Source organism: Triturus cristatus, chromosome 2_2, assembly GCF_964204655.1.
Source record: "Triturus cristatus chromosome 2_2, aTriCri1.1, whole genome shotgun sequence".
Taxonomy (NCBI): domain Eukaryota; kingdom Metazoa; phylum Chordata; class Amphibia; order Caudata; family Salamandridae; genus Triturus; species Triturus cristatus.
This window is the reverse complement of record NC_140582.1, coordinates 782365900-782388748: the sequence shown is the minus strand read 5'-3', so window position 1 is coordinate 782388748 and position 22849 is coordinate 782365900. Positions and strand designations below refer to the sequence as shown.

The 22849-nt window shown below is 47.7% G+C and overlaps 1 protein-coding gene across 1 annotated transcript in view; it reads right to left on the bottom strand.

The window, feature by feature from the left end:
• Positions 1-22849, bottom strand: part of PPAT (phosphoribosyl pyrophosphate amidotransferase) — a 374190-nt gene that overhangs the window by 68638 nt on the left and 282703 nt on the right. The window contains exon 5 of the mRNA XM_085642045.1: positions 13217-13353. Coding sequence (XP_085498171.1) covers positions 13217-13353 — 137 coding nt within the window. The remainder of the gene's footprint in view (positions 1-13216; positions 13354-22849) is intronic.

Here is a 22849-nt window from a genome sequence, read left to right as displayed (position 1 = left end):
GGGGGTGTGTGTAGGGGTGTGTGTAGGGGTGTGTGTAGGGGTGTGTGTAGGGGTGTGTGTAGGGGTGTGTGTGTAGGGGTGTGTGTGTAGGGGTGTGTGTGTGTAGGGGTGTGTGTGTGTAGGGGTGTGTGTGTGTAGGGGTGTGTGTGTAGGGGTGTGTGTGTGTAGGGGTGTGTGTGTGTAGGGGTGTGTGTGTAGGGGTGTGTGTGTAGGGGTGTGTGTAGGGGTGTGTGTGTAGGGGTGTGTGTAGGGGTGTGTGTGTAGGGGTGTGTGTGTAGGGGTGTGTGTGTAGGGGTGTATGTGTGTAGGGGTGTATGTGTGTAGGGGTGTATGTGTGTAGGGGTGTATGTGTGTAGGGGTGTATGTGTGTAGGGGTGTATGTGTGTAGGGGTGTATGTGTGTGTGTAGGGGTGTGTGTGAAGGGGTGTGCACGCGCGTGTGTGTGTAGGGGGTGTGTGTGTGTGTGTGTGTGTGTGTAGGGGGTGTGTGTGTTGGGGTGTGTGTGTTAATCTTCAGCCATTTAAATTGTGCATCTGTGGGTGTGACACCTTGAAGAGTTATTACAAAGTGGTAAAGCAACACGTAGAGATGCTAAAATGTGTGTAGATCTCCTGCACATCCTCAGCTTATCTTCCCAGAATGGCTTCTCTGAATGGGAAAGCTCTAGACTAAAACACAGAAGATACTTCAAAGGATGGATCTAAAAAGGATACTTAACCTCAATACAAATTCAGTACTTTCAAAACTGGAAATGGCACCCACTCCTGTGGCCCCAAAGCGCGGTAGAGACCTTGGTTGGAGCAGCTCAATGCTATATATTATAGGTTGGTTGCAGAATATATGTTCCAGTGTGTCCGTGGTGGGAAGCATCAGGTATTGTTGTCCAGTTTGTTCTCTGCATACATGGTTCTGTGCTTAGTCATGTTTGTGGTGCAAACGAGATTAACAAGGACAGAACAGTAAAGTAGTGCACATCTACTATGATAAATATACCCAGGGATTTTGATGGGTAATGGTGTGTAACAATGTAGGAGCCTCCAGAGGTAGCAGCTGTATTAGTCTCTATGTGGTACAGTAGACAGGTGCCCACTTTCATAAAAGTTGCCGGATCCCACAAAAGGATACCTTGATACATAAAGGAGTGTGGAACAACTCCGTCTCCACAGCGCAGAAAACTGTGCTGGTACTATAAACAACACTGATGTGCGATGCAAAGTGACTTAAAAGAAGATACACCTTTGAGCTTGAATGAATAGATTTGGGCCATGGACAGCAGTAGAATACCAGAGTTTTCTTTCCGCTGAAGTCTTCACAATATAAAACTCGAGGTTAATTCAGTGGGTACAATCCATGCAAAGAAGCCTAGGCGACAGCAGGGCTGGACCCAATCCAGGAACCAGAAACAGGGGGAAAACTGTCAACATTCTGTGACGAAGCAGCCTTTCAGAGTTTTAATGGGCACTGGATGTGATGGAAAATAGAGAATTTACCACAGGCTATTATCACAGTTTTAGTTGTGTTGAGTTTAAAGCAGCTGCTCTACTTCAAGGAAGAAGGGACCAATGTCGCAGGAGTCATTACGCGTATCTGGGTATCATCAGCATAGTTGTAAAAGGGAGAGGTTATAACATTTGGAAATATCTAGGCTAAGATTTCAGTAGGTATTGTAGAACAGGGGTGATGATAATGGAAACATTTTGGGACTTTTGCTGGACTGTGATGGATGAGGTTTCAAGGTGTGAGAAGGAGAATATTTGTTGCAATCTTTAAAGATATACAGAGATTTAATCTTGTGCAGTCCATTGTTCTCAAAGATTCTCCAGCCTGTGTAGAGTAAGGTGCGGGAACGTTTTCAAAAGACAAAGGCAGGGAATTGCCCATCCATTCAGGTAAACAGTTCCCTGTCACCCTGGATGATGATAAAATAATATTCACTACAGTAGAACACAATAAGACACTCAGGGAAGGCATTTTTACGTTCAAGAAAAGGGGAAAGTTAAGTTTGCCAAAAACAATCCATTGGCATTTGGTCTGCAGTTGGAAAGATCAGAGACTTCGATGCTTGGTTCCTTCAAAGGAAGTTTGATGCTGGGGCTCTTCATACCATATAAGTATTCAAGGAGGATGGGAGGGTTGAGGATGCTCCAAGCTGGCGGTGGCTGCTGGTGAAGAGGGTCTCAGGAGGACACATTGTTCAGCTATGGAGTTGGAAAAGGCTTCTCTTAAGAATGGGTGCCTTTCATTGCTGTGCACTTAAGGTTTCTAAAGTAGGAAGGTCATCTGTAATGCTCCCTTGGCCGTGCGCAATGGGGGTTGGTAGCATGCCCAGACATAGGACCAGGCCTTGCATCCAACCCCGCTGCTCACAGCCTTTGGGCATCCAAGGAGAGGCTGGCTTCCAGAAAATCCCTTTGAGCACCATAGTTGTTGCGCGCTTGGATCCTTTGGTCATTTTTTTTGCTCTTGAAATCAATTTTCAATATGGTTTTCCGAGTTCTGTTTTTCTTTATGAGGGACTCTAAAAACGTATGTGCTGGGGTAACCCCTTTACAGCACCAGTCAAACAAAGGTGTGAGCTATAGGTAAACAAAGCCAAATAATTTGCTTATTTTTTTTATTATTATTTTATTTTTCATCTAACCAGCAGTTACAGAGCATTCAATACACTTCAAACCTCATTGTTCAATAATACATATCACATTGAAAGTACAACTTGCATCGTACAGTTATTTCAGCCGCAGTGTCCACAGAGATAGGCAGTGGCTCATCTTACATGAGTCTCTGCACACCCCTTTTACTCTACTCTTCCTGTTACTCACAGCCCCCGCTACATGTGTGAAACCCCAGTCATGTAGTCGTATGGGCAAAGTACTTCATGTGTCAGGTCGTGATTCAGGCTCTGACTCTGCCTGTAAATATCAGACAAGTGGCTCCCAGAAGTCTCTGGGCCACGAAGCTTGTGGGATGTCGTCTGCATAGGTCTCCAGCGTGGTTTTACAATATGTCATGTTTATGATCCAGTCATTGAGTCTGTGGGGTCTCTTGCTTCCCCATCTCATTGCTATGCGTCTTTTTGCCAGCAACAATGCTACCGCTAAGATTTTCCTGCGCTTCACGTGCTTAAGTTTCTTGGCACCCAGAAGTCACACCAAGGGTGTATTGGGAATCCGCTCTGGCAGCATTGTGGACAGCGTGGTGGTGACCTCAACCCAATAGGTCTGTAGCTGTGGGCAGGACCATGAAGTATGTAAAAAGTCAGCGCCCGGTGCATTACATCTCTAGCAATTATCTGTCTCCCTTAGGCCTAGCCTGTGTAGTTTAGCTGGCGTGTAGTATATTTGGTGTAAGAATTTGAAATGGATGATGCGCAAGTTGCAGTTCGATGTGAGGAGTGCAAGTTGTGTGCAGCTGTAATGCCAATCTTGTTCGTCTATCGTCTCGCCCAGCACAGTCTCCCAACTGCCCAATGCTGCAGTCGGTTTCACGGCCTGTTCCTCTTGGGCTGCATTGTATAATCGTGTTACCAGATTTTTCCGGTTGGGGGCCGTTAACAATATTTGTAGGGTATTCAGCTGTGGGGGTTCGTCTGGGAATGTTGTATATAAGGAACGAATAGCCGCCCATAGTCGTAAATATGCAAATTGCTTCAGGGGAAGTTGGTGAGCACAAAAGGAAGGGTCTGTCCACTGAATGAAGGAGCCATGGGGGTATAATTGCCCCATAGTAGTCAGTCCCATCTCCGTCAGGAGTGTGTGCATATTCTTTTCTTGTGTTACGGTAAATTTAGGGTGTCTCGCCGTGGGTAGCGCTCGAGCATACACCGGCAGTTTGCGTGCCCTGTGTGCCGCATACCACGCCCTTGAGGTGCACTGGGCAGTGTGGATCCTAGCCCTCGGTGTGTAGCTTAACGGATCGGCTATAAGCGCAGTCAATGGTAGGGGAGCGACGCTGTCCTCCTCCACCGCAATTTGTGGTATGTATGCATGTGGTTTTGTCCAATAGTGGGCATGTTGCGCTTGTGCGCAGAGGTAATATAAATGGAAATCCGGTGCCCCAAAGCCTCCTAGGTGATCTGGTTGAGTTAAGACCTTCCAACTCGTTCTGGCCTGTTTTCCTGCCCATGTGAGTTTCTGTAGAATGGAGCGTAGTCTGACAAAGAAGGCTGCATTTAGCCATACTGGTATATTCCAAAATAAATATAAGAACCTGGGTAGTATAATCATTTTCTGTAAGGCTATCCTGTCCGCCATTGAAAGAGGCATTTTTATCCATTTGTCTACTTGCATCTCTAATCGCACCAGCGCCGTTCCGTAGTTCTCCCTAGTGACCAACTCTGGGTCACGATGGATCTAAACCCCTAAGTATTTAATAGGGTCCGTCCGCCATTTTAAAGGGAAATCCAGCTGGGGTGCCACCGTTGCCGCAGTCAAGGGTATCACGACTGATTTATCCCAGTTTATTCGGAGTCCGGCATATTGCTCATATCTAATATATTCCCTAATAAGTGGGTTTAAATTCCTATCTGGGTGCGTGGTGTAGATTACCATGTTGTCTGCGTATAGCGATATTCCAATGGAGCGTAAGCCGAATTGCAGTGCCGAAGCGGAGTGTTTCTGACGAATCCTACAGGCCAGTGGCTCCAGGATTAATGCGAAGAGCATTGGTGACAGCAGGCAGCCCTGCCTGGTACCACGTGTTACCTCGATTGGGTTTGATGTGTAGCCGTTTATTCTGGCCCGAGCCTTAGGGGCTGCATACAATAACGATATCCATTTCAGGAAAGGTTCTGGGAACCCCATTTTCCGAAGTGTAGCGAACATGAAGTTCCACTCCACTGAGTTGAATGCCTTAGCAGCGTCTAACAGTGCCGCCGCCGGTATATCCGGGTCTAGTTGGTGGTATAGCGCAAAGAGGGTGCAGAGATTGTGGGTGGTGGACCGTGTCGACATGAAGCCTGCCTGGTCTGTTAGCACTAGGTTACATATAAGCGGTTGTATTCTGTTCGCTATTATTTTGGCTAATATCTTAGCGTCTATATTTATCAGGGATAGAGGCCTGTATGATTCGCACTCGGGGGGATCCTTTCCAGGTTTCAGGAGTGCTATTAGGAGTGCCTCACTTAGTGAGGTCGGGAGTGCGCCCTCATCATAAGCTACTTCTAGCATGTCTGCAAAATGCGGAATCAGCAGATCGCGGTGTTCTTTATAAAATTCGCCCGGGAGGCCATCCAAACCCGGTGCTTTATTATTGAGTAGAGAGTTGATGGCTTCTACGATTTCCTCTCGGGTGATATGGTGACCGAAGTATTCACAATGAGTGTCCGATACCCATGCCAGTGCCACCTCATTTAGATAATCACATATTTCTGACGTGGAGGACTTAGCCTGGGCAGTGTATAGTTTAGAGTAGTATTTGGTGAAGCATTCTAGCATGGCTGGCGTGTCATGGACTGTTTTACGCTGCTCGTCTTGGATCTGTGTAATGTACGTTGAAGTGTGAGTGGGCCTAATTTTGTATGATAGCGCTTTACCAGGTCTTTCTCCCTCTCCATAGTTCCTAGCAGTGAATTTACGTGAGATATACTTTATCTCGTCGTCTGCATATTCATTGTATTTATCGATCTGTGTTCCAATGTTGGCCAATAGCGTTCCGTCGCATGTGTCTTCGAATTCACGTTCGAGTCTCGTAATTTCTGCCACTGTTCTTTCTAATTGTCCCTGTAAATCTTTTAGTATACCAGCGTGCTTGCTAATACAGTGACCCCTTATAGTGACTTTGAAAGCCTCCCAAAGTGTTCTGGTGCTCTGCACTGAACTTGAGTTGAGAGTGAAGTAGTCTACAATGGCTTGGCGTAGTTCTTCCCTATATACCTGGTCCTGTAGTGCCGTTGGCCTCAGTCTCCACGTGAATTGCCTTGGGGTGTGTGTCGGGATTTGTAGTGTGATACGAACCGGTGCATGGTCCGAGAGTGCTTTAGGTAAGTGTGCGATAGCAGTGGTCCACGTGCTTACATCCCTAGATATGAGCCAGTAATCGATTCTGGACCACGTCGGGTGGGACGAGGAGAAGCACATGCCCTCTCTACGGTCCGGGTATCTATGTCGCCTATTTGTCCAGTATGTCCCAGTCCACCATCCCATCCCTCAATACTTTGGCAGATTGTTTACCATATCAGTCAGTTCCAGTTGACCTATCTAGTGTGGAATCCAGGCAGGCATTAAAGTCTCCCCCCCATAGGATAGCGCTAGGTTGGAAGTCCCGCAGTCTCGTCCAGATTTGTGTATAAAAGAATGAGTCGTCAGTATTCGTTCCATAAACATTTACGATAGTTAACACTGTGCCCCCGAAGCACCCCTGCACCATAGTATGACGCCCTTGGTCATCCAACACAGATTTGATGAGCGTGAAAGGTGTAGTGCGTTTAACCCAGATCAGAACCCCCCTCGCATAGGATAATTAGGACGATGACAGTCTGTATATAGCCCACTTAGCCCCTATCTGCGAATCCCTTACTGCCGTTAGGTGAGTCTCTTGTAAGCGGGCAACATCTACGTTGCGTCTGTCCAAATATGCCAGTACCTTGCAAATTTTCCGTGGGTTGCGCAGCCCCCTAACATTCCACTTTAGGAGTGTCAGAGGTCTGTGCTGCTGTAAGGTATTAGCCATGTGCCGGTTCTCCTCCTTCTACCTGATGCAAGTGTCTGTGGCGGATTAAAGTGTCTCATGGGCCTGTCCTTCACTGTGCCACTGGTCAGAGTTTTCTGTGTAACCCCCTTCCTCCCGCCCACCCCCACCCACTCCACCTTCCCCTGTCTAGTGGAAACATTCCCAACAATTACAAATAACATTCCCTCAAGTGAAGGAAACCTAAAGGAAAAACTATCTAACAATTTGTGTGGTACACACGTAGGGGTCGGAGCTGTCCTACTGTTCCTTGTGGCTGGGCCACATGGGTAAGGCCTACAGCAAAAATCGCACAATTCCCAACACTGTACAATGGCGCTTAGCATGACCGTACGATAGTCCACCCCAGTGGAGGCCCGTGTATCCGCCCTGTATTGGATCATAAGGGGTCATAAACTATAAATGTAGAGGGTCAACTTATCTGAACCACCAGGACGTAGGACTCCCACAGTCTAGTAGCTACTGCCCGGCGCTCGGTGAGAGAGGTCCCACCCAGCACACAGATGTTCCACCGCCTTAGCAGCTACACTTCTCCGCGCTCCCTGTTGGCCCCTCTGTTGTATAAACTTCGTAACTTCCGATGGTTCTGCGAAGATCCGTGTCCTGCCCTCCACTGAGTTTGAGTCTGGCCGGATATAGCATGGCATATGGAACATTCAAGTCTTTCAGTTTCTGTTTTGCTGCTGTGAATTTTTTCCCGCGCCTCCGCACTGATGACGTGAAGTCTGGGTATATGGATATCTCCATACCTTCATGCGAAAACTTAGAGTTCTCTGGCCTTTCGGAGAGCCGCATCCCTACCTTAGGAGTTTAGCGATAATCGGTCTCTGTCAGGCTCCAGCGGGAGGTTTTGGCGCCAGCGATCTGTCGTTTCACGAACCAACATGGAGATGAGCAGGTGCTCCACATATCGTTTCATCCGGCCCGTGTTTGTTGATTCCGCAACCCCCTTAAACTGACGTTGCTTTTGCGGGACCTAGCTTCCAAGTCCTCTGACTTTGCCGCCATGACCGCCAGCTGCTTCTCCATACTCGTCTGTTTCGTGACCAGCTGTGCTTGACCATCTTCAGCTTCGGATATTCTGCATTCTGCCATATCCAGCCTTTCTGTGTGTTTATCCATCCGCTCCGACATCCTATCTACTCTATATGTCAAAGAGTCGATTTTCCCGTCGATATTGGACAGTGCGGTCTATATTGTGGCAAACAGTTTGGATGTCACCATTTGTCACTCCACCTGCGGCTCCCGACTATGTTTGCGCCGGCGAATGGTCTTCAACGCTATGATCCTGTTGTTTCTTTGCTTGGTCAAAGGTGATTTTTGGTTGGGTACGGTCTGTCTTACCCATTGTGCAGGCTAGAGGCTGTCCAGCAATACAATGGTGGTCACAACGACTCTGGGGCAGTGGCGTCCTGGGTTTACCTCCTCTGCCCAGCGCGTGGCGGGAGGATCGTATATACCATGGGAGGCATGCCAGACCCAATCACTTCTAGTGGACACAGTAGTGTAGCGACGTAGGTCTTTGGTCTCTGGTGCATTTACTGGATTAGTTTGTTTCAAATGAGCAGTGGTAGCACCACACTAGCACCTGTCAGTCTGTTTCATATCTGAATGTTGCTTGGACTGTATCCTGGGTGGCTCCCAGCAGACTAGCAACGGGGGGGGGGTCCTCACCTTCCGTGACCGCTGGTGAATGGGCAAGGTGTAGCTAATCAGCCCTCCAGTGGTGTTGAGTGTCTGTTGTGCATTACCAGCTTGGGGGGTGTAAGCTGCTCCGCTTCACAGGTCTTTGTTTCCCTCAAGGGCCCACTCTCTCCTCTAAGCAGGGCACTGGTTCGGGAGCAGTCAGGCCAAATGATCCGTGCCTGTTAGCAGAACCTTCACTCTCGATCGGCCTCCCGGGCGCCGCAGGCCCGCACCGCCAGGCCTCCCCTTCCTCATTGTGTGGTTGCAGTGCGGAAGCCAGCTCCAGGCGCCGGGGACGCCCACGGTCTTCTCCCGTCCCCACAGAGGCGCGCAAGGCCGGCAGAAGCAAGCCCCAAGGCGCGGACCGGAGCCGAGCAGGAATGCGGCAGCGCTCACAGGTCTCTCCCCCACAGCGGGTCCTCCGCAGACGTTCCGCCGCGCTCCTCGCTCCGTGTGGGCAGTGTCGGGCCCCAGCTCCTCCAGCGTCTCCGCCTCCAGCTCTCACTTCATTGGAGATGCGGTGGGAGCGGGTTTCTTCACCTCACGTGGCCGCGCTGCGTGCCCTACATCTTGGCGGGTTTGCTCGCCGAGGTCCGCGGCTTCACTTTCGCAGTCAGGGTCCACAAATCGCCATCCTCCGATATAGGGCTTGCCAGCCTCTTTTGACCGGAATCAGTCCCACAGCGGTCCCGCTTCCGCCTCTTTTGACCACCGTCAGTTGCATGTGCTATGGACCAGTATTGGGAGGATGTTTTTGGAGTATAGTTAGGCGTATGCGAGGAGCTCGCTCACCAAACGGCCATCTCGCTTCACGGCTAGCTCCGCCCCCCAAGATTATTTCCTTTTACTGTACAAAATGCAGTGGTATGAAACTCATTTTACAGGAAACTGCGATATAGGGATAATATTTCATATTTCTCTGAGAAGTATGGATTGCATCGACATAATGGCAGCTGGCAAACCACTCTGCGTAATTTATCATTTTTGGGGCTACCAGGAGTATGGCAAGGAGGACCAAATTATGGGACAAGGTTATATAAATTATGCAGCAAAAATTGTAAAGTATACAGCACATTCTCTGGCAACATTATTTTCACCTATTTTTCGCTAGAATACATTTTTGTAAAATCTGCAAAGTTATTGCAGCAAATGGAATAAAGCCACAATTATGCTACAGCAACACAACTGTGTAAATATATTCTCCCTCACCATTGTCCATTTGTTTATCAATTCCAATCAGTGTCCATAGTTCGCTAAAAGTACACACATGCCTCGTCACTGAAAATAGTGCAGCCCTAAAACATGTTATTTAGAGTTACTGTACTAATGCATGTACATCTACAAATTTACCACACTAGTGAAACAGTCAGATTCCAGTTTATATTAACCCAGAAGAGCGACTTTGACGTGAAAATGGCTGTTTACTGCCTCACAGATTGCACGTTACAACTACTTTATAACTGGAATTGATGTAAGTGGCAGGGCTTTTTCCAAAAAACTGTGCATGTTATACACACGAGGCCTGCTTGTATGTGAAACATGACCACACTAATCCTTTAGCGCGTGTAGTTGGAAGGTTCAGGGCCTAGTGAACTAATACTTTGAACTGTAATAATGAATAATAGAGTGTGAGAGATCGACATATTTCATGAACAGGCGGACATTAGTCGCACCAACGAAAATAACGAAATGTAGAAAAGAAAAACATTTTCCATTTTGCTGTTTAGGAAGCTAAGTGCAACATTGCAAGGTCACCCGGCCGAGCACAGAGCTAATGTGAAAAGAAGCATGCCCTGATCCAATTGCCTCCCTTTTGGATAGGTCTGTAACGGAGGCATGTTCAAGCAGCAATAAAGATGCAAGAGGCTGAAACACACCCTCTTCCTCCTCGCTACAGAGAATCACTGTGGAAGAAGGTATAAAGAGTCCGAAGAATTAGGGAAGGCACGAAGACTGGTTGTTTGTGGAGAATGCCAGAGAGCAGATGCACAACCACAAAGCTTCTCAGAGGCATGTGGGGATAATGCATGTCTTCGCATAAACCAGATCATGTAACACTTCAGCCAAAACCATAATTGAGAGGCTGACAATAATATGGATACAAAGATCGGTAATGTGCGATATATAATGATTTAGGTTTTTTGAATATTCATTTTGTTTTATAGGATGGCTGCTGAAATAACAGTTATTATTACACAGAAGGACAGTGTGCCGACTGTACACAATACCTAGTCATTATAAATATCAAGTGTGTGCGTCTACTACTGTGCGCGACTACAAATAACTCCTGTAGACAACAGGAGCTGTCGGACTCAACACTAAATCTAGATGAATGTAACGTGTTACAGAAAAAAAAGAGTAAGAGACAATTGTTGGTTTTCCTTTTCGCCCAGGGAATGGGTGAACAATAAGAAAACTTCCCTTGGGGAATAAAGAAATCTATATAGACGCACTCCACATTTAGGGGACGGGGAGTTCATGAGAAAGACAACTCTCCTGATAGTCAGGACGCATCCTCAATGTAATTTTGCCTCATTGTACAACACCTTGCAACAAGGTTAAATATTTTTTAAATAAAAAATACCCCATGAAGAATGCCATGGCATTAACCAGTTATACAGATGTTAAGAGTATAATATGCTTTTTATTATCACTGTTATGGGAGGGATCTGACCTACTTGGGCCTCACTTCTGGTTAGTCATTGACCCTCCCACATACGATCACCCTTGAGTCCCTTTACCAAGATACCCTCTTCAGTAGACCACTACTCGATGAAAGCTCACACCAGTCTCGGACTGAGACAATCACCACCCCCACCATTCACAATATGCCTGTTGTCAAAAACAAAAGATAATAAAAGACAAGACCATCTGAAAAGCACTAACCTTACTAACCACATTGGCACAGGGACCACTGAAAAAACCTCCATGCAGGTACAGTCAAAAATTACCTTGTGTGTGCTTCTAAAGGTTAGATTGACAAACTCACATTGTAATGACATAATACAGACCATAATCACAATGTAGTTTCTATCATAGAAACAGGCTTGAATGAACAACCCAAAATCATTCTCGATATCCTTGTCCTACAAAATTACACAACTTTCTGAGCAGAAAGACAACACAAAGTGGGACGGGGTGGAGTCGTATCAAGAAATACATAATTTGCACGGTAGCTTCTGCACAAGTTTATGATACATTTGAAAGCCTGAAATTAGCCATGAAACTCGCACCCACCACCTAATGCATACACCAAGTTTATCACCCACCAAAGAGCAATGCTACATCTTATAACTGATCTTCTCAACTCAATATATTTCTAGGTGAATTCAACATTGAATGGGGAAATATAAACCGCAAACTTTTCTGGCACTAAACAATCCAACTTCACTACACTTTATCACCTTCCCCTCGCACACAAAAGGAAAAATAACCGGCCCCAGATTCAATGACGCCAACCGAGTCTGCTCTTACCCCCCCCCTCGATTAAATTGGTCTATCCCGTTTTAACTCCAATCCACACACTAGGTTATCTGAAACCAGAAGCCTTATACATTCAGTTAAAAAAAACACTAAATACTTCTGTCATCCAGAGCTTATTATTCACAGATTCAAGTATTTTACTCTACAAGAACGTCAAACACCCTATTCGTGACTATGAGAAATTCATTACCCAGACAACTATGGTTTCCTGAATTATTAGCCAAAGCAAAAATCATGCTAAGAAAAGTGGAAAATGTGAGGAGAAAGTCAAAACTGCCTCCACTACTACTCAACCTCAGGAAACTAAAAAAAAAAAAAATACAAATTCATTAAAATCTATACAGAACCTACTTACATCCATGGGCAAAATAAAGTCCTCTCCTAATGTTATATGTTTATTGTTCTGGCAATATTAAAAATGCTCTCAGAACAGATTATGACCCCCTCACCACCAAAGGGAAACGTGTGAAAAACCTCTGCACATAAAGCACTGAGAAAATGTGTTTAGAAAATTCAACCCTTTCAAAATTGCCACCATGCTGCTTATCATGGTTAGCTTTGGTGGTCTCTTTTTCAATCAGTCCCACTGCCAGCTAGCAGACATGGCTACTTTGCAGACTTTTTACATCAGTTGCCCTGCTCGCAAAAATAACTCTTTGGGGCCTTGCAAATGTGTCCTGCTGTGCTGGAACACTCTGTTACCTCAGCAACTCACCAGGTGGGGTGCTGCAGAATTTAAAGTTCAGTACATACTGTGGATTCTTCCATTTATTATCAAGCATATGTACTAAGGGCCGGCTTGTATAGTGACCTTCGGTGTAAGGAGTAGAGTTTGTGCACTTCCTCTGTCTGCCAGTCCCATGGCTATTATAGGGTTCTTGTACCTCAAACCAGCATTGATCTATTCTTGAGACACCAGAGGTTGGAAAAGGGTCTCTCCTCCACAGGTGCAATCTCACCACTGAGACAACATTTTCCGTGCATTATCCAGAGTTTCTATCTGCCACCTCTCAAACCATATAGAGTAGTCTTTCCTCACACTTGATTCAGGGCACCAACACGGTTGATGCAGAAAGTTAAGCTTTCTTTCCTTGACTTCGGAAGGAGAGAGCCCCTTTATTTTAAGACAACCTGAACTTTTTTGCTTGGAGGCAAAAGAACCTTTACAGCCAAGAAGGCATTTCTTATATTCAGCCCTATCTGTGCATCTTTTCTATTCACAACCATATTTTTCAATCCCCAGGTTTACCTACTACAAGTGTAGTTACCAACATTGCATTGGACTAAAAGAAACAGAAGTAATTTTATTTTTTTACACAAAAAAAATATGATTTGCATTCATTTCTACTAGTTTTCTTTTTACCTTTTCCATCAACAGTAACAAGACGACCGATGCAGAGTGGGCGATTGCCATAAGGATCCCGTACACCGTAAATGACATCGTTGTACATGATGACAAGAGAATATGATGTAGGAGTTTCATTCATAAGATTTTTTATTCTATGAAGGGAGAAATTGCAAAAATGACACTAATTAGTTCATGCTACACTCCGTTCCCTTTAACAGAGCCAAGCAGGTTTATTCAATCTTATTTTTTGGTTACCTTCACAATAGGAATGAAGATATTCAGCAACATCAGGTTTTATCGGAGGGAGATGTACGGCAACGTCAGAGTGGCAACATCCTTTCTCGGGTACATAAATTGTACATATACCTATATATAGCCCATATTTTTCAGAATTGAATTATCCGTTTGCATTAGTCAGCTTCTTAAGACATGTTTTTGCAATTATTTATTGATGTCATTGTGTATGTTTATGTATGCACTGTAAAGCTGTCTATGCAAAGTGCCCCATAGCTCTCAGAAATGTTCATAAATAAACAAACATCATAACTGATAGTTGACAGCCTGTAGAACAACTTACTTATCTTTGGTAATGCTCTTTCTGGTGGATATCCTATATCTAACCATAGGTTACTTAACATGTGAATTTCCTTGTGTGCCAGACTGCATCCGGAAAGCTTAAAAGCAGTGCCCCTGCATGCTGGTCGATGGTGCTATGCGACTGCATTGACACATTTCCGCTCAAGAAGTGATGAACCGGGCCACATGTAAGCAGCATTCATACATGCAGATTACAGTTTCTTTCATTAACTCTTCCGCACCCTCATTTCATGAACTCTTCAGAGGCAAGGCCCATCGGCAAGTAGAACTAACTAGTGTGCAGATTCCTAGATTGGGATCATTTTGGATGGAAGGGACCATACAACAGAAGAGGGAGATGGGAGGACAGTGAAGAATCTGCACTTAGATACAGTATCACCAGAAAGAGTATTACCGAAGGAAAGTAACTTGTTCTTCTGATGGATACTTCTGAATAAGTGCCAAAGCAGTACCTCCCAAGGTGGTGGGTCTGCGGAAAGACTCAGACTATAAAGTCCTGCAGGACTGAGTGAGCAAAAGTCCACTTCTGACCGGACTATTGTGGTAGTAGTGCTTCGTAAACATGGCCCATGTAGCTGCCGGACAGCTATCCAAAACAGGCACTCATAACCAACACAGTGGTAGTAGTCCTGGCAGATAGCGTTCATAGGCCTTCTGGACGCTGCTTATTAGCCAGTGCATAGCGGATCTTAATGCAGAGGCCTATTTCTGCACTGCATTGCCCTTTTTCGCCCCAGAAAACCCCACAAAGATTTGACCACCCACCCGATGTTCTTTGGTATGATTGATGTAAAAGCTGAGTGCTCACATAGGGTCCAAACTATGGAGTTGCTCTTTCGAGGGATGAGGTGGAAGGATGTTTGGAAGGATGAAGGCGTGTCCTGCATGAAAATGCACTACCACCTTTGGTAGAAACGCAGCTTGAGTACTTATCAGTTTGTTCCGAAAAAAGGTGGTAGAGAGAGGGTAGACAAAGGGCCGGAAGTTAACTCACCTGACGTGAGGATATTATCGCAATGAGGAAGACTGTTTTTAGACTCAGTAGGCACAATGGACAACTGTGCAGTGGTTCAAAAGGGGCACACATTGGAACTATGAAAACAAGATGCAAGTCCCACTGTGGCATCACAAAGGGCTTAAGTGGAAACATATGCTTTAAACCTTTTAGGAAAAAACACCACGACCAGTGATCTGAATAGAGACAGTTGGTCCAGCAAATGTAAAAAGTACAAAATTTAAAACAGCTAACCTTAACCGTGCCTTGAGCAAGTCCTTGCTGGGCCAAAAACAAAGCAAAGCAAAAAACATCACATCCAACAGTTTAGTCTGCAACGGGTCCAACTGGCTGGTACCCACCAAGCTACACATTTGTCCCAGCGCTCTGCATACACAGATTTCATTGAAAGATGGCTAGCTACCAAAATGACATCAAAGACCTCAGAAGGAAGATGAAAAGGGATGATTTGTCGTCGCTTAATCTCAATGCATAGAGGTGCAGGTTGCAAAGGCTCGGGTGCAGGGCCATGCCATGCTACTGTGGTAGGAGGCCCAATTCAGCCAGCTCCAGAGGTATACAGCCTTTGGCACAGGAACCAAAATCACACTGCACCCAGCTTGTTACAGTACCACATGGTGGAGGTGTTTTCTATGAGAACCTGCACCAGCTGCTCCTTGACGGAGAGCAGTAAGACCTTCAACCTCAAGTGAACTGCCCGCAACTCAAGCACACTGATGTGGAGGCGGATCTCTGTTTGAGACCAAACTCTTCGGCTCTCCACCTCTTCCAGATGACCTCCCCAACCCAGTAGCGATGCATCCATCACCACCGTCAACTCTGGGTGGGGCATGTTGAGGGTTTTGGCGTTGGTTTAACTGAGAGTTTATCAACCACCACTGCAGGCCTTTTGTAGTTTACTCCAACACCTGGATGAAAATCTGATAAGTTCCTTTGGAGCTGGGGCACAGGTCCCAGAGCAAAGCTCACATGTGCTATCTGGCATGGTCACCAAGTAGGATGCAGGAAGCAAGTATGCTAAGAAGCCTCACAGCCATCCTCATTGTGACATAGACAGAGGCTGAACATTGGGATAATAGCCCAAATGTCCTAGACTTGTTCTGAAAGAAAGGCTCGAAAGCCATATCCAGGATGGCTCAGCTGAAGGGAAGCCTCAGTGAAGGAGCAGGATATGTTGGCCTATAGATCAGCTAGCTCACAGTGCAACTTTAAGCCCCCCTAACCTACCAGGGAGTGAACTGTTCTGGCAACCACTGAAAATGACAACCCTGATTCCGCAGGAATCGTGCAAACTGTACAGAACCTTTCGCTCAGTCACTCGTGCTCACTTGTTCTCAGAGGAATATACAGAGAATACACAGTGGAACGTTTTCAATAATATTTATTGAACCAAAAGGTATTCTTGCATAAAATACATGTGCTGCAATGATTAGGAGACAGAAGCAAATAAAAGATTACAAACACCAAAAGAGTAAACAGTAGATACATTTCTACCATGTTGCTGAAGCAATGAATATATGCAGGCATATATGCAAAATGGTAATCTAACTTACTCCTACGATTTAGACCTTACACGGAGTGTACCTCAAGTGGGGGGTGATGTGGCTGTGTCGTGGTGCGGAGGATCAGTCGTTTGATGAGCTTTGGTCGGGCTCCCGCGTATAGGGCGTTTCCGTAGTCGAGACTGCTGCTGACTAGGGACTGGGTGACTGTCTTTCTTGTATCTGTCGGAATCCATCTGTAGATCTTGCGGAGTCTGCGGAGGGTGTTGAAGCAGGAGGAGGAGACGACGTTGACTTGCTTGATCATTGAGAGCGTTGAGTCGAGGATGATTCCCAGGTTGCGTGCGTGGTCGGTGGGTGTCGGGGCTGCCCCCAGTGCCGTCGGCCACCAGGAGTCGTCCCAGGCTGAGGGGTTGGAGCAGAGGATGAGGACCTCCGTCTTGTCAGAGTTCATCTTCAGGCGGCTGATCTTCATCCAGTCGGCGACGGCCTTCATTCCTTCGTGGAGGTTGGCTCTGGCGGTGATAGGGTCCTTGGTGAGGGAGAGGATCAGTTGAGTGTCGTCAGCGTAGGAGATTAGGTTGAGGTCGTGCTGTCGGGCGATGTGTGTGAGCGGGGCCATGTAAATATTGAACAGTGTTGGGCTGAGGGACGGAGCACGTCCTCCTTAGCTGCGCCCCACGTGCGCATCGCACTGTGCCACGCTGCCACTGAGGGAGCAGTAGGAGATTGCCAGTGTAGTGCGATAGTCCTCTTGGCCAGCAGGAAGGCCAGGAACGCAAACCAAGCTAGAATTGTGTGGTTTCCTCCACATGAAAATGACAAACGAGCAGGTGAGGTCCGGGAGCTATGCAACAGCCTGCTGGGTAGTGCATATAGCATGCCAGTAGCTGTGTAAGGCTGGGCATGACCAGAGCATGTGCTTGAGATCAGCATCAGGGGTTTAGCAGCATGGGCAAGATGTTTGCATGTCAGGGAAATAGTGATTCAGCTGCGCAGGAGTCAGGTACCCCCTATAATCATGTGGAACTGAATGCTTTTAAAGGTCAACATGTGAGATACAGTTTTGGGATATTGAAGTGCTCTTTCCCATTCCTGATCATGTAGCGCTCTCCCAAAGTCTTGTTCCCATTTGTGGCGCAAGGCGAGGAGGGAAACTAGTGTGAGCTCCGTACAACTTTATATATCCATGTAATGAGATTTCTGCCAGTGCCCATAACTAAAACGGACTGAAGGGCTGGGTGGGTGGGGGATTCCTCATCTATGACGCCCCAGTGTGTGCGAGAGGTGTATACAAGCTGTCTATGCGACGGGAATAGCCGTGGGGGAAGGCTATACTCTTCAGCCAAGTGCTCAAAGGGTAGAAAGTGAATGTTGGAAAAAAGGTCACCTGTAACTTGCACTGAATGCTCTGTCCAAACCCTCAACGCCCTGGTTGTGCAGCACCTGGGCTGCCGCAGCAGGCCTATCAGTGGAAGGTTGGGTGCATATGCTGGGGTGGCACGGGAGAGGCAGTGAATGAGGGTCAAACAGGTCCACATCACTGAAACATGGAGGGGCCATGGATAGCGCTTTTGGGATCAGGAAATACAAGAGTGTTGCTACTGGGATTGCTCTGCGGCCATCAGTAACTTGCCACAGATACCGTCCTGCCATCCAGCACGATAGCCAGTGGAGTTGCGAGGCCAAGAAAAAGGCCTCTAATGATGGGGTGCCAAGCCACCGCGGTCTGGTAGAAGTTGCAGTTTAGCTAGAGGTACCCGGTGCCTTTTAGTACCCCAGATCAGGTTGGAAAGGATAGTGTCCAGCGCTTTGAAAAATGAGCATGGAGGAATTACCAGTAGGTTGGCAAAAAATAGAGGAGACGGGGCAACATGACCATCTTCGCCAATGCTTTCTTCCGTGTGGGGGCTAGGGGCAGAGTGCCAATATTGGGCTTGGGCTTTGATCCCTGCTAGGGCTTTACGGTGATTTCCTTCTAACAGGTCAGCAGGGGTGTGATAAAAGTTAAGTAATGGGTGGCTTGTGCATGCCATAGTATACGGGTGTCCCCCATGTGCAGCTCAAGAAGCGGTTGTTCAGGGCAAAGTAAGTATGCTGATGATTGTGTCCATTTAACTCCCAGCCCATCCACTGAGGCAAAGTCTTCCAGGGTGGTTTGATGGGGTGCAAGGTCCGCGTCGAATACACCAGTTGGATGCCCCACTCCTGGTCCTCCCAGCAGAGGCGTATGTCAAGAGGATCCATTGCCAGAAATGGGGAGAGCAGACATCCCTGCCTTGTGCCTCGTTCGCCTGGGAACTGAAGCAGAGACGAGTCGGCTCAGGCAGACTCGGGAGATGGGTCTGGAGTACAACAATCGGGTGTACACTAATAGTTTAGGCTCTATCCCCATACAAGAGAGTACTGCAAAGAGGTAGTGCCATTCTAAAGTGTCGTATGCCTTTTCCAAATCAAGGACCAGGCATGCCACTCTCTGGAAGTTGCCCGTACCCTGTCCTGGACATGGATGAGCCGATGGATATTCTGGGACATCCTGTGCCCAGGCACAAATCTGTTTTGGTAAGCATGGATAAGAGATGGAAGAATTTGGACGTACCTGTCCGCTAAGATCTTTCCCAGGATTTTATAGTCCGACCCTAGGACGGCGATGGACCTATAGGAACCTAATCTCGTAGATTCTTTGTGAGTCTTTGGAAGAGGGATCAGGAGGGATTTAAGCAGCGAATGCGGTAGTTCATCTGCATGGAGTGCGGCTGCATACATGGTGGTAAGTTGGGTACATGGTGGTAAGTTGGGAGGGAGCCGTGACAAGAAGGCACTGTAGTACTCTAGGGGCAGCCCAGAGTTTTATTGAGGGACAGGTCACAAAACGCCTGTTTCACGTCTGTGGTGGCGATTGTCACTTCTAGTAACTCACTGAGAGTCACAGGGATAGGGACAGGGATGCTGGCCAGGAATGTCTGTGGGGCTTGGCGAATTGGTCGAAGGGGCCCCGTAAATGGAGGTATAGTAATCGCAGAAGGCCTGCAAGATGACCATCTGCTGGTAATGTGTGGCGCCCTCTGAGTTCATCACCTCTGTGAGCGGTCGTCTCGTGGATAATTAGCCACGCAAGGAGCCTCCCTGCTTTGTCGCCTTCCCGGAGCACTATAGAGGTACGAGCTGCAAAATTATAGCGCCGCATGTCTCTAGGAGAATTGTATAATCCGTCTTGGCCTTTGCGAGCTGCGTGGAGAGTGTTGGGTCATTAACTGACTCTTTGCTCAGTGATGCCAGACGGCGCTCAGCCTACTATCTCCCGCTCCAGAGTCCTCCGGACTCCTACAATCTTTTGGATGCAAATGCCCCTACTAACTACCTTGAAGGCATCCTACTCCAATGCCTCCTTGGCGATTGCGCCACTATTTTCAGAAAAGTAGTGTTGGATATAAGCTTCCTGCTCAGTTCGAAAGACTGGGTCCTCAAATCAGTCCCGTGGCAGTCTCCACATGGGTACCGGGGAACGAGGAGGCGTCCAGCTTATGTCCATGATGTGGGCATCATGTTCTGAGATCACATGGCCCAAATAGTCCGATGGTTGAAACAGAGGTAGAAGGAGAGGAGAACAAAGGAAGCAATCCAGTCGGACAAACAAGTCGTGGAGTATGGAGTGGAAGGAGTACAGCCTGACCCCAGGCTGCAGCAAGCGCCAGACATCTGTCAGTGACCAGTGCTGGGTCCAAGCATGGAAATGATCAGTCTGTGCCTGCGGTGGGGTGTGGGGCGTGAGGGAGGGATAGCGGAGGATGGGATCAGTCCAGAGTGAGGTCTAGTGCACAACTGAAGTCTCCCCCCAGTACCAGGGCAAGTGTGTCCTAGGGGACAGTGCCGTCGACAGTATGTCCCAGTAGGCCCCTTGTTTGGTGCACGAGGCATAAATGCTCCCTATTAGGAGCAGCAGACCATTGAGTCACCCTTCAAGGAGGCCATAGTGACCCTCTTTGTCGACCACCAAACTTATTTCTTAGTAGGGAACCCCAGCCCGGATCCATATGAGGATGCCCTGCACATATGTCGAATAGGTAGTGTCATGGATGCGTACCTGCCAGCACTTTCGCAGGCGGTCCAGCTCCTCAGCTGAGACGTGCATCTCCTACAGAAGTACCACCTTTGCCTGCTGGCGTTTAACGTAGGAGTAGACTGCATAGCGCCTACTTGTGTGCATGTAGCGGACATTAAGTGTGAGGAACGGCTTATCTGTTGTGGGGGGTCATGGTGGCATTTAGAGGTGGTACGTAGCTGGGAAGGGGGATGCGCTGCTGGAATGTATAACCCAAATAGCTCTGACGTGTCCCACCCGACTGCTGGTTTTGTGTGTCTGCCCAGTGATAGTTAATGAGTCGTGGGGGTGTTGCGAGGTAGCATCATGAACTGGTGAAAAAACATGGTGGTAATACCAAGGGGCACATCACAACAGGTGGTGCGCACAAACGTAATATAACTCTAAGGTAGCGTGTGGGAGTGGCCAGGGTCTAGTGTTGGAAAGGAGCCATATGCCCATAGTATATAACAATGAAAACATGCAGGTTCCATTGGGGGAGCCCATGTATGTCAGGCGAGTGTCCCCCATGGTCTACAGGTGGTGGGAGCTGCTGTGTCTCTGGATAGTTAGGTGGTGAGATTCGCTCGTGGAGTGTTGAGAACCTTAGGGCGCGCGTAATTATCGGACTGTTATGCCACAGCATGTGTTGTCAGCGCTGGCGCGTGGCAAGAGATAATTCAAACATCGCGTTGTGCCAGAAAGTGTGGGAACGTACTGGGTAAGGGATCAAGTGAGAGTGTCCGCAGTTTGCATTATCAACAGTGGAGGGGTTTGGGAGTTCTGAGAGAGTATTCTGAGGGAGTGGTGTCTTCATCTTAAGAGAAGATGAGGGCCTCGTTCATCTGTGGCAGTTGCAGCGGTACTCCAGGTGGCCGCCACCTGCAAGTGGTGTCCTCGATTCTCCCAGCCCTGCTTAATATTACGTTGTTGTGATTTCAATGTAGTTAATGTTGTATAACTATTTTGCTATTCTTCTATCCCGAGTCCTTTTAATTTGCAATTAGTAGTTTTAAATTGTATACAATAGCAATTGTTTTCCCTAAGGGAAGAAGATGTGTTGTGACTTGTATGGTTACCTTGCATCCTTTCCCTTAGTTACCCGTTCCCTACTGCTCAGCCTGTATGAATGCGATGCGTGTGGAATGTTGAAATGCTTGATGAGGTAGTGGAATGCTGGAGTGCCTGGTGTGGTTGACAGAGACAGATGGAGTGTGTGGTCTGAGCAGCAAGGATGCTGCTCCTGGTGGGGCTGAACATATTATCTTGCTGACTTACCATCTTGATTATCCTGTAATTAAGCTTAATAAACCATCTTGTTATAACCTACAATATGGCTACCTCTGGACTTCTTTTGTATTGTAACATTGAGTCCGCAGCCTGTCATTTTGGTGGCAATTCGCCCATTCCGATGCCTCTTTTGGGTCAGTGAAGAACACGGTGGTGCCGTCCAGCATTATTTTGATGCGGGCAGTGAACAGCAAGTAGTATTGTACGCCTAGTTCGGAGTCTCTTCTTCAGGGAAGACTAACGCTGCCTCTGGACTGCACAGGTGTAGTCAGGAAACAGCATTATCACCTTGTCTTCCACGTGTAGCGGTCCCGCTTGTCTGGCAGCGCGGAGGATTGCATCCAGGGCTTTGAAATGCAAACGTTTTGCCGAGACTGGGTGGAAGAGGTTCCCCGGAGGAGGGTGCTGCGCCGGGACTCGATGGGCTCTCTCCAAATAATAGAAGGGCAAGAGAGCTGCAGCAGGTGTAAAAGTCTTAAACCAGATCTCCAGGTAGGTCAGGGAGTCTGAACCCTCAGTTCCATCCGCCAGGGCAAGGGTGCGAATATTACTCCTCCAGGAGCACCCCTCCAGGTCCTCTATTCTATCCTCGAAGTATTAAACTAGGTCATGTGGTGGCTTTCATCGATCCTCTCACAGAAACCCAATTTCTGCTGTTGAGGAACCAAACTGGGCCTCCATGGTGACTCGAGTGTTCCATTGCCACCAGCACCCTGTCTAGCTTGTCTGAGTTTAAGAGCGCACCTTCTGATTGATGGGTCTCGGGGATCATGGATGGCGAGCCCACCAGGAGCGGGGCTGCCATATTGGAGCGTGATCTGCCCATGCTTTGCGATCGATCCACGTTGATGTGGCCTTGTGATGCGGCACCGCCAAGGGTGAGGGTCCAGATGTGCAGCGTGGAGTGGGTGCCCCCCCTCCCCCCGGGGTGCAGGGGCAACCAGAGGGTATCGCCGATATCCACTAGCCGCAGTGTGGGAAGCTTTTCCCAGCCTCGGTTTACACTCTGGGATGCTTCAGTGGGACCAGCCAGTGGAGGCAAGACAGCAGTGAAATGGCGCAGTTCGGTGCAGAGCCTGACGTGCTATTTGTTCAAGGGGAATCCAGCTAGCTGCCAAGGGAGAGCTATCTGAAGTGCCAGGGGCATGTGTGCTGGCTTCCCC